The following is a 17,890-nucleotide window of genomic DNA, read 5'->3' on the forward strand; positions in this document are numbered from 1 at the left end:
GCATCGTCGAGGTGCTGTATATCTAAATAAAATACAAAACAGGGCTGGAGATGTGGCTCACTGGTTGAGTGCTCCTGAGTTCAATCCCCAGTACCCACCCCCATCCCCCCCAAAAAAACTAAAATTTACAGGCCATCCACAGAGCCAGTGCAGGAGCGACCCCAGGCCAAGGTAGTTGGTACTGCCATTTGAGCTGGATCCCCTGGCATTGGGCATGGTTGGCCTACTGATGATGTCAGATGGCTAGCTGGGAAGGGCTCTCTCATGTTGCTGGCCTTGCTTGTCAGAAAGGGTGTCCTGTGGTTATGTTGGGTCCTTCTGAGCAAGAAACAGCTGAGGCTTACTGACACAAGTAGTCTACTGATTTAAAGTATACATACAGGGCTGGGGCTGGGACTCAGCCGTAGAGCACTTGCCTAGCATATGTGAGGCATTGGTTTCAGTCCTCAGCACCACATAAAAATAAATAAACAAAATAAAGGCATTGTGTTCATCTATGACTAAAAAAAAATTTTTTTCTTAAATAAAAACTAAAGTATGCATATAAGACCATTTGGGGATGGTAATCATTTTTAAGCAGTTTCTAGTTTGGAAGTTGTAAAGGTATGGGGGAAAATATTTTTCATCAAAGTAATATTGTAAATAGCTTGGAAAGTTTCAAATAGTTACCAGACTTAGGCAGAAAAATCCCAATTCCTTACCCTCTTTCTTCCTCCAGTCTGTCGTTCATAGCAATGGCTACCCCATCCTTTGAGTTCTTCTCTTCTGACGTTTATTGTGCACTTCTGAGTCATGTGTTCATAGTGTTCTTTTTTTTTTTCCCCCCCTTCGGTTTTAGTAACTAAGGCAACTTCCCAGAGAAATAAGGCCCAGTTTCCTAAACAGGCCACATAGTCCTTGCCCAACTGGTTATGGCCCCTTTAGGTTGGATTACATCATGGAGGCTGTCTGGATGCTCAGACAGCACACCTGCATTTCCCAGCCCTATTTCATCTGTGGTATGGTACTAGTGGTTGTCCTTTGATCCCTTTGATCAATTTCAGTCACAGATGCATCTCCATACTCCCTGCCAGAGCTAGCTCTCCTCAGCCTCAGCAGGCCAGCAGGTATCATGTCTCCTCTCATGTTTAATTTCTATGGCCTTTTTTTTTTCTTCTTTTCTTTTTGAGAGTAGGGACTGGGGATTGAACCCAGGGACACTTAGAGACAGGGTCTCACTGAGTTGTTTAGCACCTTGCCTTTGCTGAGGCTGGCTGTCAACCCACGATCCTCCTGTCTCAGCCTCCAAAGCTGCTGGGATTACAGACATGCACCACCATACCCAGTCCTAGCCCTTTTTATTTTGAGACAGGATCTCTAGCCTCTTTTATTTTTTAATTTATTTATTTTTTTCTGTGGAGAGAGGTGAGTACCAGGAATTGAACTTGGGTACTCAACCACTGAGCCACATCCCCAGCCCTGTTTTGAATTTTATTTAGAGACGGTCTCACTGAGTGGCTTAGTGCCTCACCTTGCTTAGCACCTCATTGTTGCTGAGGCTGGCTTTGAACTCGAGGTCCCTCTGTCTCAACTTCCCAAGCTGCTGCTGCTTATTCTTACATAACTGCATATGAACTTCTAATTTTTAATTTCTGTAAAAATTTCAGTTAAAAAAAAAGAATATCAGGGGCTGGGGTTGTGGCTCAGTGAGAGCGCTTGCCTCTCACTCGTGAGGCACTGGGTTCCATCCCCAGCACCACTTCAAAATAAAAAAATAAAGGTATTGTGTTTATCTACAACTAAAAAAAAAGAGAGAGAGAATGTCAACTAGTTTATGCTACCAAAAGCCAGTTAGTGAACTCGACTGTATCATAATATTATTTTTATGAAAATGCAGATTCTCAGGCCCTGGCTTAAGCAGGAGATTCAGATTGTGGCTGAATCAGTGCAGAGGTGGGGGCGGGGAGGGTTTAAAAAGGTGCTTATTGTTCTCTACCCTTTAAGATAAAGGGCTAGCTTGTGAGTGGAGCACCTGTGGGCCATGAAGGTGGCAGTTGTGGGCTTGTAGCTGGCCGGCTGAGACACCTCCCGTAGATTCTTCAGCTGCTCCTCGGACCTGTGAATCTTGTCAACTTGGTTTTTATTGTGTAGCTCAGAAATTGAGAAACTAGATCATGTTTGTTTTGTTTGTTTGTTTGTTTGGGGATTTTTTGACGACTTGTGTTGAAGACTTGCAACCACAAACTGACAGGCGCTGTGGTCGAGTAGCACTGATGCAGAAGACAGAACTCCACACTGCAAGTGGGATCCTCTAGTTCCAGAGGCACAAAGGTTGCAGTCAAGTGTCTGCAGCTGCCAGGTGTGCCTCTGGTAACCTTCCGGAGGCATCATCCTTTTGGTGAAGGGCTGTTGTTTCCATACACTGAGGGTAGAATTAGGTGCTCTTTCTAAGTGTCAACAAACTGACTGCTTGCTGTTCATGGCCACAATTAGCCCATGACCAAAGAATGTTTTTCACATTTTGAATTTTTATAAAAATCAAAAGGAGAAGGATATTTTGTGGAACATGTAAATTATATCAAACTCATATTTCAGTGTCTGTAAATAAAATATTATTGGAGCACAGCAGGACAAGCCCATTGCTTTTATCTGTAGTTGTTTTGGACTACAACAGTAGAGCTGGGAAGTCTCAGTAATAGTTGCCCACAATACCCAAAATATTTACTGTACCTTTTACAGAAATTTGAGGCCTTGCTGTAGAAAAATAAGGGGAAGCAAGATAAAGGTTTGTGATTTGGACCTAATGGCAGAGGTTACTTAAAGAGAATGCCACAGGCCTGTAACCCCAGCTATTCTCAGGAGGCTGAGGCAGGAGAATTGCAAGTTTGAGGCCAAGCTGGGCAACTTATTGAGGCTCTGCCTCAATTTTTTTAAAAAAGCCCTGTGGGGATGTAGTTCAGTGGTAAGCAATTACCTAGCATGTATAAGGTCCTGGGTTCCATCCCCAGCACTGGGAGAAAAAAAAAAGAGGAGGAGAAGTTACCTTTTTTCGGTTTTTGGTTTTGTTTTGTTGATTTTGGATTGAGTCCAGAGGGGCTTAACCACTGAACCACATCCCCAGCCCTTTTAATTTTTTGTTTTGAGACAGGGTCTCCCTAAGTTACATAGGGTTGCGCTAAGTTGCTAAGGCTGGCCTTGAACTGTGATCCTCCTCCCTCAGCCTTCTGAGTTGCTGGGATTATAGGCCTGTTCCACCATGCCCAGCAGTACTTTCTTTTGTAAATCCTTTTTCTTTGCAAAGTTTGGTTCAGTAACAGTTTGATATAAAAGGACATGAGCTTGCATATATTCAATTAGAAGTGGTCGAAAAAAATATAACCCTTTTGATTTAACCAGTGTTAGATTTGTTTAACTTTGCTTTATATTCTTGATTTTCTGTCAGAATTCAAATCTGACTTCATTACTCTCAAACTTGTCAGTTTTCATTATACAAAAGTATATTGTCTTGCAAGTGAAAATGAATGACAGGGACTGGGGCTGGGGCTGGGGCTGGGGCTGGGGCTCAGTGGTAGTCCACTGGCCTGGCATGTGTGAGGCACTGGGTTCAATTCTCAGCACCGTGTATGAATTAAAAAAAAAAAAAAAAAGGTCTATCAACAACTACAAAAATATTTTTAAAAAGAAAATGAATGACAGTTTGCAGTCCAGCTGTACTCGGCACCAAGGGAAGAAATCCATCTATTCTGAGGCTGTGACCAGTCCATTTTTAAAGGTTGTTTCCCTGAAAAGGAAGAAGAGCAGAAGGTGGCATCTAGACTACTCTAAAATAAAGAAATGTCCTTGTCAACTCAAAATGACTTGATGGGTCATCTTCAGGACAGTTAAGGCTCCTGAGCCTTACATTCTCTCTGGCTCACTGGTACTGTTCTGGCTTAGTTGCTTTCCATAGGCTTGGCTCAGCACCAGAGGTGTCTAGTTGAAAGTCACTGGCTTGTGGAGGTTTTCAGTTATTGTGGCCATTTGCAAGGAACAAGCAGAGAAGTTGAAAAAGTGATGACTAGACAGTATTTTTCAACTTCTAACACCTATGCCATCCCCTGGTAAATCAGTTGATTGTCCACATAGTATTAACACAGATAGTTAATGTTTACATTTTGTTTGGTAAAGGAAATAAAATTACTTTAGCCAATACAATTAGGTACATAGTAAGAGAAATATTGAAATAATGCTCTGGGTGTGGTGGCACACACCAAAATCCAAGCAGCTCAGGAGCCTAAGGCTGGAGGATTGTGAGTTCAAAGCAGCCTCAGCAACTTAGCAAGGCCCTAAGCAACTCAGCAAGACTCTGTCTCTAAACAAAATATAAAAAGGGCTGGGGATGTGACCCAGTGGTTAAGCACCCCTGGGTTCAATCCCTGGGACCAAAAAAAAAAAATTTTTTTTTTGAAATAATGCATACAACATGATTGCCTTTCTCCAAAGAATCAAATGAAAATTCCTGGGTCTCATGAGTTGAAGAAGGTGGCCAGTTAGGAAATCACACGTAGGTCACTGGTTTCCCCAGTGCTGCTGTCTTGAGCTGAAGGATTGAGTCACGTCCTTCCCTGCCTGCTCTCCCTGCTTCCTCTCTTGCCCTTCACTCCCACAGAAACAGTTTCACATTCAGTGTGGACCCTTTTCCCCAAGTTCACAGAAGCATGTGTGGTGTCAGGTATTTCACCCTCAGAAATCAAGTGGTTATCAGGATTGACTGAGTTTCTGCTTGAAGAGTCTGTGCACTGACAGGAGACTAGCACTGTGGCTCGTGAAGTTCCACTTGGGACCATCCCAGAAGCAGCTTTTTCTTTTCACTTCTGCATTACAAACTTTGGGGTGCAACTAGGAGCAGTGGTGCACACCCATAACCCCAGTGACTCAGGAGGCTCACACATCTGAGGCCAGCTTAGACCACTTAGCAAGACCCTATCTCAAAATCAAAAGGGCTGAAAGTGTAGCTCAGTGGTCCGCAGTACCACACATGCAAACATTTTTTTCCCCGGACTGGGGCTGGAACTCAGTAGTAGAGTACTTGCCTCAAATGTGTGAGGCAAGATAAATAAATAAAGGTATGGTATCCATCTACAACTTAAAAAAAAAAAAAATAGCATGTGATGCTGGCCCTTTGTTGGCAGAGCCAAAACTTAAATCTCCTATGTTCAGAGTTAGCACTTTGGACGGTCAATATGGAAAAATATTTTATACAAGTTCAATTTTCAAGGAAAACAGAAATGTGGTATATAATTTTTTTTAATAAAACATACACTATGTTCAATCTCATCACTACCTGAATAGTTCATCAAAAAAACAAAGCATTACAAACAGTAAAGACCGGTAGATTTCTATCAGGGTGCCACACTGAAGCTCTTGCCTGCTCTTACACAGGCTTCTAGTTAAGAAACAGGAAAACATCAAAAGAAAATCACAAGCAATTCAAGGACTGGGAATATATCTCAGTGGTAGAGTGCTTTCTAAGCTTGCTCAAGGCCCTGAGTTCAGTCCCCTGCACAAAAGGGAGGGAGGGAGGAAGGAATTTTATGCAGTTTGGTTTCAGGGTTTACCAACAAGCTTTACTGGTTTAAAGTATGGTGTCCAGCCACACCTAGTCATTTGCTTTTATCCTCTTTCCCATGGACAACAGAGGAGCTGAACAGTGGCAGGCAGAGACCACATGGCCCACAACACCAAAATATGTACTATGGTCCTTCACAGATACAATGCCAGCTCCTGGTTTACATCATTCAGCCAATGACAAGGACACCTGGCAACAGTGCCCAAAGCACTGTTAGGTCCTGCTGCAGAATGAGTCTACTTCTATTTCCCATATATTGTCACACTTACCCAGTTTCCAGTATCTGTGGTTGGCAGTGCCTCGACATCTTCATATATCCCACAGGACCAGGCCCTGGCCACCTGACTGCTACAGCACAGCTAAGCCTGGAAAGAATCTGTAGTGCCTCACCCTGGTTGTTGGTGAGCTCTGTGGACTCTAGTCCTAAAAGGGAGTGTGCTGTCTTTTTTCATCTGGAAAGAGATGGGAGAAGAGGCAGGCATGGTGGCTGAGGCAGGGAGAATCACAAGTTCCATGCCAGCCTGCCTGAGAAGCTTAGCAAGACCCTGTTTCAAAATTAAAAGGGGGGGCCTGAGAATATAGCTCAACGGTAGAGCTACATTCATGTGCAAGGCCCTCAGTTCAAAATCAGTGCCTCAAAAAGAGATGGGGAAACATGATAGGGCTTCTGATCATTTCCAAAGGCCCTGTGCCTCTAATGCCAGCAGACAAGGAGACCAGGGCAGAGGATGCAAGGACGGGGGAAGAGCAGTCTGGTAAACCCATTCAGGCATCTAGTTTAAGGCAGCTATTGATGATGATGGTACTTTGAAAAAAAAATTAAGGCTAACAGAAACAACAGTGTTAAACTGGTGTGGTCCTAGGAAAACCGCACCTGTGACATCTGTGTGACCACCTATGCATCACCCCCCACAAACTCATCCTAGAGCCAGGTTTCCATTACTGTAACAGACCTAAGTAATCAACTTTTGAACAGATCAGGCTTATCTGGCTCCCAGTTGTGGAGAATTGATTGGTTGCAGTACTAGGGATTGAACCCAGAGGTGCTCTACCACTTAGCCACATTTCCAGCCCTTTTTATTTTAAGATAAGGTTTTGCTAAATTGCTAAGGCTGGTCTCAAACTTGGAATCCTTCTGCCTCAACCCACCAAGCTGCTGGGATTACAGGTGTGTGCCACTGCACCTGACAGTTTTGGAAGTTTGATCCTTGGTCAGTTGGCCTCTTTGCCACTTGTGGTATATCATGGTAGGGAGCTCATTGTAAAGCAAAATCGCCTACCCCCTGGCTTGAACAAGAAAGAGAAGGAGAACAAGGTCTCACAGTCCCTTCAAGGACACACCCCAGTGATCTAGAACCTTCCCACTGGGCCCCACCTCTTAGGTTCCACACCCAACCCCAATATCGTGAAGCTGGATACCAATCCTTTTTTTTTTTCTTTTTTAGATGGGGGTCTTGCCATGTTGCCCAACACCTCAAACTCCCTGCCTCAACTTCCTAAGTAGCTGGAACTACCCCAGGTGCCAACACGCCCAGCTGAAGCTTCTAACGCAGGAGCCTTTGGGAAGCGTTCTGTGTCCAAGCTGTGCCTCCCCTCTGGCTCCGCCCCAGCAGCCTCTGGCTCCTGTACAATTGCCCGCAGAGGCTGGCCCTCGCTCCTCTCATGACTTTGTCCACACATCCCTTTCAGGGGTGCCTTTCTTCACTGTTTAAAACTAAAACACTGTCAGAAGCTACCTTTGGAGTGATGGGAATGTTCTGCATCTGGTTTTTTGTTATCTTTTTTTTTTCTTTTCATGACACTAGAGATTGATACCAGGGTATATCATGGTAGGGAGCTCCTTGTAAAGCAAAATCGCCTACCCCCTGGCCTGAACAAGAAAGAGAAGCATTACTACATAAGCAGTACAGTGAGCTACATCCTGTTTCCTTTTTCTTTTCTTTTCTTTTTTTTTTTTTTTAATTTCCAGACAGGGCCTCGCTAAGTTGCCAAGGCTGGCCTCAAACTTGTGATCTTCCTGCCTCATCTTCCTAATTTGCTGGGATTACAGGTGTGTGCCACCACACCTGGCTTGTGTCTCAAGTTTCAGATGTGGTTTCACAAGTGTATTCATATGTCAAAACTCTTTCAAGTATGCACTTCAGATATGTGCAGTTTGTATTAGAGATAAATTTTACCTTAGTAAAGTTCTTTTTAAAAATGGGCTGCAGAGAATTTAATAAAAGTACGTGTGGTCATGTTTCTGTACATGGGTTGATTAATATATATACCTGTTTGGAAAGTCTTTGGACTATGAAAGAAAATAATGACTGTTGATTTTTCTAAGTAATGAGTATTTTTATCAGTCAACAAAATTTTTGGTTTTTGGTTGGTTTTTTTTTTTTTTTTTTGTACCAGGGATTGAACCCAGAGGAGCTTAACCACTGAGCCACATCCCCAGCCATTTTTAGTTTTTATTTAGAGACAGGGTCTTGCTAATTTGCTGAGGCTGACCTTGAACTTGCAATTCTCTAGCTTTAGCCTCCCAAATTGCTGGGATTACAGAAAGGCACCACCATGCCTGTCAGTTTAGTATTTCTTGAGAGAATGTGGTCTTATGTTTCTCATAACCTTTTTTTTTAATATTTATTTTTAGTTGTAGGTGGACACAATATCTTTATTTCATTTTTAAGTGGTGCTGAGGTATGAATCCAGTACCTCACATGTACTAGATGAGCACTCCACCACTGAGCCACAACCCCAGCCCCTCCTAACTTAATTTTCAAATTACTTTAAAAGGCAGTGCAATTTTTTTAAATATATTTTTTTATTTTTTTGTAGTTGGACACAATATCTTTATTTATTATTTATGTGGTGCAGAGGATTGAACTCATTGCCTCACACGTGCAAGGCGGGCACTCTACCACTGAGCTACAGTCCCAGCCCAAGGCAGAGAAATTTTTAAATCTGCCAAAGAAAAGAGTTTTTAAAGTAGTTCTATGGTATAAGAGTGTTTAGGAAAAAAATGGTTAATCTAAGTAGCTAATTTCTAGGTTGTCCCAAGCATCCAGGAATCCCATTTTGTTTTGAAGCTCAGGTCAGGCCATACTCATGAAGTTTTCTTTTCTTTTTGTTTGGTTTGGTTTTGATTTTGGTACTGGGGTTTGAACCAGGGACTCTACCACTGAGCTTAATTCCCAGCTCTTTTTAATTTTTTTACTTTGAGACAGGGTCTCACTAAGTTGCTGAGGTTGGCCTTGAACTTGTGATCCTCCTGCCTTGGCCACCCGAGTGTCTGGGAGTACAGGTGTGCACCTCTGTGCCCAGCTAACCTTGCTTTCCTTGTACTAACACTTGTCTTTGGCATGTAGTTACTCTGCAGACTGGTTCTCCTGGTCAGAACACTACTTCCTAGCTTTGGAAGTCCCTGGTACCCTGCAGCTGTGTGGTTTATAAACTGTGACATTCACACTTGCGTGGCTGCATGGTGGAGTGTCATGCCCAAGCCCAGGGACTGTGAAGTCAGATGCCCAGTTGAGTTACACTGAGCTTGTGCTTGAATTGCCCTTCATTCCACAGATACCACCCCTTCATGCTGACTGCTTATTTTTCTGCCCCAGGGAACCATCAGCGTTGGAGTAGATGCCACTGACCTTTTTGATCGCTATGATGAGGAGTATGAAGATGTATCTGGAAGTGGCTTTCCACAGATTGAAATCAATAAAATGCACATATCCCAGTCCATTGAGGTAAAGCACACAAACACCTCTCTTGGTACCACACAGGCCTGAGTTAATGAGGCACAGCACCCCCAGCAGCTGGAATGAGGGTTTGCCTAGGGTTTTTCTCATCTTTATTTATGAAAGCATGCAATTAGCCACTTTAAAAGAAAGCCAGCTACAGTCACAGCCATGTCTGTTACTGCTGTGTCCACACATGAGCCAGCATGCGTGCCAATCTGGGGCTTTCAGGCTGCAGGGTCTCAGGGACATTAATGGTCTGGGAGACCTAGAAGCCCAAGGTCCTGATGATTTTAGGAGAGAAGGCAGACCTCCGTGGATAATTCTAAGAACTGGTTTTCTTACATGCCATTATGTGCTGGCAGGTTATAGCATCTCTGCTCCTGAGCCCTGGGGTTACTGAAATGTCACCTTTGCCCAGTATTTGGATACGACAAAGCCGGGCCTTTTCACTGAGGACTACTGCAGGTCTCCATCTCCTTAGCTCTTTATTGATTCTCAAGTACATCAGCCTGTAACATGGATTGACACGGGGACACTTGCCCTCTCCTAGAGCTTTGTGCCTTCGCACATGCTATTGAAAGGTTTTTCAGTCCCTTCCAGAACCTGATGGCATACAGGTACTGGAGAGGCTCAGGTAGCCTACAGTGGGAGGCACAGTGTAGAATCACTGTGCACTTCCACACATGGGCATACTAACGACCCAGCATTTAACCCTGGGTTTCTGTGGTTTTTTCAGTTTTCCCCACTAAGCTTTTGCAAAACATTTTGCCTTCATGGCCACATGCAGTTCAAATAGCAGTGCAGTGGTTGAGGTAGCCACAGGGCTCTACACATCGGACCTGCTGTCTCTGTGCCTTTGGCCATGTGTCTACAGAGGAGTCATCAGACTGCTGGCATTGAGCTTCCTGTTGCTTGGGTTCACTTGTTACAGCCAGTGTGTTTTTCTAGGCACCTTTGACTGCCACAGACACAGCCATCCTCTCTGGAAGCCTCTCGACCCAGAATGGCAATGGCGGGGGTTCCATTAACTTCGCACTCCGCCGTGTCACCTCTGCAAAGGGCTGGGGAGAGGTAAGACTGCCATGAGGCTGGATTGTATTGTCCATGCCAAGCCTTATTTTTTAATATGTACGCTCTAAAAGTTAACCCTCACAGTGGCAGGGGGTGACCATTGTCGTTGTGAATCCAGGTACTGGATATCAGACTTTCAGATGTTGGTCCCAAAGGAAGAATGTCACATCTGAAGAGTCCTGCCAGTCTGCTGAACAATTTAAAGCTAGGATAAGATGTCCTTCAGATGTCAATTCCAGAAATCCAGCCTCTATAGAAGCTCAGCATCTTTCCTTCTAGCAGTTCTTGTGGGTTGACCCCAATTCCTTCAGGGACAGGAGGCCATGCCTGTCTTGGGGCCCTGGCCCACTGCTAGTTGATCATGTAGCATCCATCTCTGCCAGGTCCAAAGCTGCATCAAATTAACATTGAAGACTTGCCTTGAGAGTCACCTATGCAAGTACATGAGGCAGCCACTGCTAGCTGTGACTTCTAAGGCCTTGCAAGCAGAGAACTGCTGTTGGGCTTTAACATCAGACCCCTGAGGCCCATATCCAGTCCTGTAGGAACTTCAGAGTAAAGGAGTTGGCACCATGGCATAGGGGTGGTGGCACACCTAACCAAAGCAGAGATCAGGGGGTCAAGAGGAGCAGACTGCTCTCCTATTTTGACTGAGCAGGAGGTGGGTCTGAGGCAAGCAGTATTATTTTTGAGGAACCCCCTACTGCTGCCTGGGCCTCCAGGCAGACCTGGGGAAGCTATCAGCTCCAGTGGGCAGGGGTGAGGGTAGAGCAGCATGAACCTGGTGCTCCGTCTATTTAGAGCCCTGGCAAGAACATTGAAGCAAACAAAGGAATTCTGACCAGGGTACACGTTCGAGACCTGGGTCACTACTATAAGATTGAAGTTCTATTAATTATTTCTTTCTTTTTCAAACAGTTGGAATTTGGAGCTGGAGATCTCCAGGGGCCTTTATTTGGTCTCAAGCTGTTCCGTAATCTCACACCAAGATGGTAAATATAAGAGATGAGATAACTACTCTTTGGTGGTCTGCATTTAGAAGACCAGAATCTGTGTGTTCTCATGGTAAAGGTCATTTGGACTTCTTTTGTTCATCATCCTACAGTGTTATTGAGCACCATGGGGCAGAGGCCTGGCACCAACATGCAGCCTGGCAGCCTGCAGGTTGGAAAGGGCACCAGATTGGGGGTGGGAGGCTAATTCTGGTCCCAGCCCCAGCCAGGCCTCTTCTCTGTGCTAAGAAATCTCCCCACCTTTGACTTCATGGTCTCTAAGAACCACAAGACAATGAAAAATACCTTTGCCAGGATGTAAGTCAGCAGTCCGTTTCCACTGGGGTGTGTCTTTGGGCCTATCAGGATCACTCAGATCCTGCTAGCCAGGCTGGTTGGTCAGTGCGTTGTGGATAGGGAGCAAGGCGGGTCCAAGAATCAGGCTGGCACACAGAGTAAGAAGTGTTGTGAGAGAACTTGGGTGCAAGAGCCCCCCCGGGAGCACATGGCATGTGGTATAAGCAGAGAACACAAGATGGAGGGGTCATGGCCAGGCCCAGTAGCCATGCCTGTTATCCTAGCAGCTTGGGAGATGGAGGTAGGAGGGTCAAAGTTCAAGGCCAGCCTGGGCAACCTAGGCAACTTAGCTCAATGGTAGAGCTTCCCAAGGTTTAGTCCCAAGAGCCACACACCCACAAAAAGGATGGACCAAGACCCTGCAGGCCACTGCTCTAAAATTGGGTTCACAGGTCTGCGAAGGGGACAGGGCTGAAACCGTTAACCAGGATGTGGGGCGATTACCTGTGTGTGCATGGCAGTGTTGGCCTAACCTTGTCTGTTTAGAATTGTCACCCCGGTGCTGATGAAAAACTGAATTCAGTCCTCTGAAGGAGGGAACTAGGAATCTAGTTATTTCAAGGCCTCCCCAGGTAAGTCTTCAGACAGACTTAGAAGACATCACTGAGGAAAATTTTTTTTATCATTTTGCTCTGGTTTGGCCTCAAAGTGTCTATCCAAAGTGATCACCAGGGATCTGGCTGGTTGTCAGCTTTTATAGGTCTGGAAATAGAATGTGTTGTAGCACCAGAGTTTATCAGACTGAGAATCTTGATTTATGAACAAGGGTGACTTGTGTATAAATAGTGGGGATGGTTTATAAACAAGGGTGCCAGTTTATTACTGTACAGTGACCAGACAAGGTAAGTCCACTCTACAGACTTCCTGTCCCATGCTTTAAGTTATTTGTATGTCCATGCCACAATCAGAGGTTGTGAAGTGGGCCATGGTGGCAGGAACCTGTGATACCAGCTCTAGAGGGCGTGGCAGGAAGCCAGCCTGGACAACAGAGTGAGACCCTGTCCCAAGAAAAAGTAGTCACTTCCTCTTGGAATTCTAGAAATCACTTTCTGTCTTCTCTCTCCTGCTCACTTAACCCAGTGTGGCTAAAGCACAAAAATGTGTGGCCCTTCTTCAGCATGGCTTGAGAATGACAGGAGGGTTGGGTTGGGACCTGTGGAGAGTGAAGAGTGGGCTCTTGGCTCATTTGGCCAAAGGAAGCCTCAGCAGCGAGTAAGGGAGTGATGCTGGTAGGACTTGCTGTCAGTGGCCAGAGTGAGTGCTGGGCTGTTTCCTGCTCACATCTTAGCTCTGCAGCAAGCTCTGAGTCCTGCTAGTTAGGGAAATACCCTTTTTAACCAGAAGATGGGGCTGTACCGCCTTGGACGCAAACCTCAGAGCTGTTCACAGATGATGGCTTTTCCAGTACCTTAAGTCGGGAGTTCACAATGCAGGTGTATACCAGGATCACCTGGGCATTTTTCTAACATATACTGATGCCTGGGCCCCAGGAAGATTCTGCTACACATCCACGGCCTAGGGAAGACTGCTCACCTTCCGGCCTGCACTATAAGCCAGGTGCCTGGCACAGGCGCCAGCTCCAGTGAGTGTGCAGCAGCATTCAGGAACATTGCCCCGGGCTGCCTCTGAGAGCACCCTCCAGTCACTGACCTGGAGCAGGACTGCTGTCCATTAGTGTGGGGACACAGCAGTCTAAAGTTAGAGTGGACAGGGTAGTGCAGGTTGCCAGGCAAAGTCCTAGAAGGTTCCACCATGCCTCCCTCCCATGTCCTGTGGTCCACCACCATCCTTGCTGGGAGCTGGTCCAGGGATTCACAGAGTGACTGTGAGTGAGGTCTTAGGAAATGACAGAGAACAGCTGAGAGCAGGTGTCATCCAGACCCTTTCTGTGTCCCCCCAGCTTTGTGACGACAAACTGTGCTCTGCAGTTTTCATCCCGTGGCATCCGTCCTGGCCTTACCACTGTCCTAGCTCGGAACCTGGACAAGAACACAGTGGGCTACCTGCAGTGGCGATGGGGTATCCAGTCAGCCATGAACACAAGCATCGTCCGAGACACTAAGACCAGCCACTTCACTGTGGCCCTGCAGGTGAGCCAAAGAATTGCAGTCTCTTGAGGACACAACTCCAAAGGACTGCCTCTCCTGTGCACTCACTGTGCCCTTCAGTCCTGCACCCTGATCACCTTCTCACATCTAACACCAGCGGACCTGCAGGGCAGGGCTGCAGACACTTAGGAACCGTCTTTCAGAACTCCCAGCATAAGGACTCTTGTTCTCAGGTGGCCCAGGTGGCCCTGTTCAGATCATCCAAAAGCAAAATAGCATTTTGACATCGTCATCAGGAGAAGCCCACAGCATTAGGACAGGAGCCATGATTGACAGATAGAGCCCTGAACAGAAGGGTGCACTCAGAGGCTCCAGGGAAGAGGCGCCCTGGGCAGCTGCTCCTTGGCTCACACCTCTTGCTGCTACCAGCAACATGGGCTTGGTGTTGCCAGAAATTGAGGGAAAGGGTGTTGTTTTGTTTTGTTCTTTTTCCCCAAAAGAAGCCAGAAAACTAGATTTTTTTTTTATGTGAAGTCTCCTGGTTTGATTTGGTTTTATGATGCTAGGATGGAACCCAGCGCCTTGTGCATGTCAGACAAGGGCTTGCTGAGCTATCCCAGCCCTTCTCCCAGCTCCTCTAGTCACGCGCTATGTAATGTTTCAGTCAGTCACGGAGCTCGCATACGTCAGTGGCCCTGTAAGAACGTCTCAGTGAGGTCTTAACTGTCAGATGAAGGAATACACTGGTAATGTCCACAGAACAACAGTCATCTGGCAGTGTGTTTCTGGAATGTACCTGTCATTACAAGACTGCTGACCATACTGGCTGCTGATAAATCTTCATATTACTTGCATGCTACATAAAGACCTGTGCAAGTGGGCGCCCGGCTACTCTTGTGAGGGTAGATGCCACCTTTGTGCAGATCCATGAGAACCAGCCCTGAGTCCATTTCTGTCCCCTGTCTCCTTAGCTGGGGATCCCCCACTCCTTTGCACTGATCAGCTATCAGCACAAGTTCCAAGATGATGACCAGACGCGTGTGAAAGGGTCCCTCAAGTAAGTCCCAACCTGGCCACTGGGGAAGCCTCAGGCTCTAAGGAAGGTCTCAGTAGAGCCAGTGGTGGGGGTTGACAGAGCCCCAGGCAGAAGGGTGTGACCTCTGACCTCTTTGTCCATGATGCTCCTTGAGTGCCTCCTGCCACGTGGGGAGGGCTTTGCTGCTCCATGGTCTAGCCTCGAGTACCCTGGCTGCTCTGCAGGAGAACCTCCCCAGTGTCTTGATGCTGTTACATTAGCAGCTCAACATCAGTCAGGAATCCTCTCCTGTGGGTAGTGGCGGGGCAGGATGGGGGCCTAGTCTCTGTTCTCAAATGGTAGCTACCCATCAGGTAGTGCTGGAGGGACGTGGGCACTGACCGCCGCCCTCTGCATCCTGCAGGGCAGGCTTCTTCGGGACCGTGGTAGAGTACGGAGCCGAGAGGAAGATCTCCAGGCATAGCGTCTTGGGTGCTGCTGTCAGTGTTGGAGTCCCACAGGGCGTTTCTCTCAAAGTCAAGTAAGTTGAACTCCCGTCTTTCTGGCAGGGAACACTTGGCCGCTTCCCTCAGCTGGGCTAACCTGAGTCAAGATGAGCTAGCCTTTGCTTCGCAGTTTAGTAGATGTGGTTGCTTCTGCCTTGGGTGCATAAGTAGAGGTCAGGGAGTGCAGAAGTCTCGCAGTGAGTTAGGAAAGTCTGGGTCTCTGCGCCTCCTTCTCTGAAGGTGCTGGCTGACTGCCAGGCGGCCTGATGCTGCCTGCAGCTCCTGCATGGAGTGGCACCACCCGAGCACCTGCAGCATCAGCTTGTCATCTCCCCGGATGCACCGTGAACACAAACACCCTTTTCCCCATGCCAGCCCCTACCCTGACTCTTATTTTCAGAAGTGTTGTCTGAGTTTGTTTGTTTTCCTTCTAACCTCCTCCTATTGGGCGCTGTTCCCAAGCCCTTTCCAGAAGCAGCCAGCAGTGGGGACCCTCTCTCCTACAGCAGACCAGAGGGCAACTCTCCTCATCTTGCTTGGTCTCTGCAGCTGCTGCCTATGGCTGCTCCATACTCCTGTACGCCCTCCTGCCCTGGGATCCTGGGATATAGTGTTCTTTCTCTAGTTTTTCTGACCAGCAAAATCACCTTTTCTCCCAAACTTCTCCCTGGAAACATCACATGGAACACAGTCCTCTCTCTGGGTACTCAAGTAGGCTCCTCTGGCCTCATGGCTTCATGTACCAAGGACTCACACCTCAAGAGCCCAAGTGTGGACCACTTCCTAAATCTCCAGCTCCTACTCACAGTGAGCCCTCTGTAGTGAGGAGTTCCCGTTCTATGGATTTATGCAATGTCAGGCGGAAAATATTTGGAGGGAAAAAAATTGCACTGTACTGAACATGGGTAGATTTATTTCTTGTTATTATTCCCTATACAGTATAGTGTAATGATTATTTATACAGCATTTACATTGTGTTAGATATCATAGGTAATCAAGAGATGATTTAAAGTATATGTAAGGAACTGGGCTCATCCAGCAACTCAGGAGGCTGAGGCAGAAGGATCACAAATTTGAGGCCAGCCTCAACAACTTTGCAAGACCCTGTCTCAAAATAAAGAATAAAAAGGACTGGAAATAGGGGCTGAGGTTGTGGCTCAGAGGTAGAGCACTCGCCTAACATGTGCGAGGCACTGCGTTTGATCCTCAGCACTATATAAAAGTAAACAAAATAAAGGTATTGTGTCTGACTACAGCTAAAAAAAAAAAAATTAAAAGACTGGGAATATAGCTCAGTGGTAAAGCACTCCTGGTTCAATCCCTAGAACCCCACACACAAAAAAACAAAAGCCCTACAGAGTAGCCTGTGATTTAGTCTGTTTCAACACTGCTCCTGTGGAGATGCTGAATGACATCTAACATATCCAAATTGGGTTCTCACCCCAAGAGTGTAACCCTATATTTTTGGAAAGAAACATTTACATTCATCTGAGTTTTTCCAGCTAAATTGTTCCAACTAAATTGGTATAGAGGTTGAATATCCCTTATCTGAAATGTTTAGGATTTTTTCAGATTTTGGAACCTTTGCATAGACCTAATGAGAAGGAGTGGGATCAAAGTATGTTTCATATGTATCTGATTCATATAGCCTGAAGGTAATTTCATATACTATTTTTGCACATGAAGCCAATGTGGAACTTTCCACTTGGGAAAAAAGTTGGGGATTTTGGAACATTTTGGATTTTCATATTAGGGATGCCTCACCTGTATGAACCAAAGTTTTGTCGGAAGGCACCATATTTTCAACCAAAGCAGATTGTCTGTCTTTGCTAAGTGTGCTCTTATATTCTGTTTATTGGAGGAATCACATAAATGTTTTAGTTTTAAACCAACATCACCATGTTCCTAGGGAGTCCCTGTAATCCTGATATCACTTTATACATTGCTCACTGTGATTTACTGCATCTTACTAGGGATGCTGTGAAGGGTATTGGGCTATGGTTTTTCGATTTTTATTATGTACTTGTCAGGTTTCAAGATGAGTTGTGCCAGCTTCATAAAGTAAGTTAGAAATATGTCTCCTCTGCTTTCTCAAGGAATTTGCATAAGATTGGTGTTATCTCCTCCTCCTTTTTGGTAAAGATTGACCAGTAAGATCAACCCAGTCTGAATTTTCTATGTAGGAAGGTTCTTGGTAGTTAATTCAATTACTTTTGTAAATATATAGGACTTTGTACTTGTTTCATCTTACCTTGACTGTGTTATTCTGTGTTTCTCAAGGAGTGCATCCATTTCATCCAGGTGTCAGATCTGACATCATGAAGTAGGCTAACAGCCCATCTTCTCCCTCTGGTCGCCTGCACACAGCCCTCTTTCCTATTGTTTCCTAACGTGTGTCCTCCCCACTTTCTCTTAGTATAGCAAGAACTTATCTTTGGGAAGAACCTGGTTAATTTTCTCTTACTTACACATTTTGTATTTCCTTTTTTTTTTTTTTCTTGGGGTGTGTGTGTGTGTGTGTGTGTGTGTGTTTTGCTAGGGATTAAACCCAGGGCCTTGTGCATGCTAGGCAAGCACTCTACCAGCTGAGCT

The 17,890-nt window shown here is 45.8% G+C and overlaps 1 protein-coding gene across 1 annotated transcript in view; it reads left to right on the forward strand.

Moving 5' to 3' along the window:
* Dnajc11 (DnaJ heat shock protein family (Hsp40) member C11) overlaps positions 1-17,890 on the forward strand; it is a 61,833-nt gene that overhangs the window by 36,770 nt on the left and 7,173 nt on the right. The window contains exons 5-10 of the mRNA XM_076861382.1: positions 9,187-9,315; positions 10,258-10,380; positions 11,299-11,372; positions 13,630-13,819; positions 14,749-14,834; positions 15,217-15,333. Of these exons, the coding sequence (XP_076717497.1) occupies positions 9,187-9,315; positions 10,258-10,380; positions 11,299-11,372; positions 13,630-13,819; positions 14,749-14,834; positions 15,217-15,333 (719 nt within the window). The remainder of the gene's footprint in view (positions 1-9,186; positions 9,316-10,257; positions 10,381-11,298; positions 11,373-13,629; positions 13,820-14,748; positions 14,835-15,216; positions 15,334-17,890) is intronic.

Source organism: Callospermophilus lateralis, chromosome 7 (genome assembly GCF_048772815.1).
Source record: "Callospermophilus lateralis isolate mCalLat2 chromosome 7, mCalLat2.hap1, whole genome shotgun sequence".
In the NCBI taxonomy this organism is placed as follows: Eukaryota; Metazoa; Chordata; class Mammalia; order Rodentia; family Sciuridae; genus Callospermophilus; species Callospermophilus lateralis.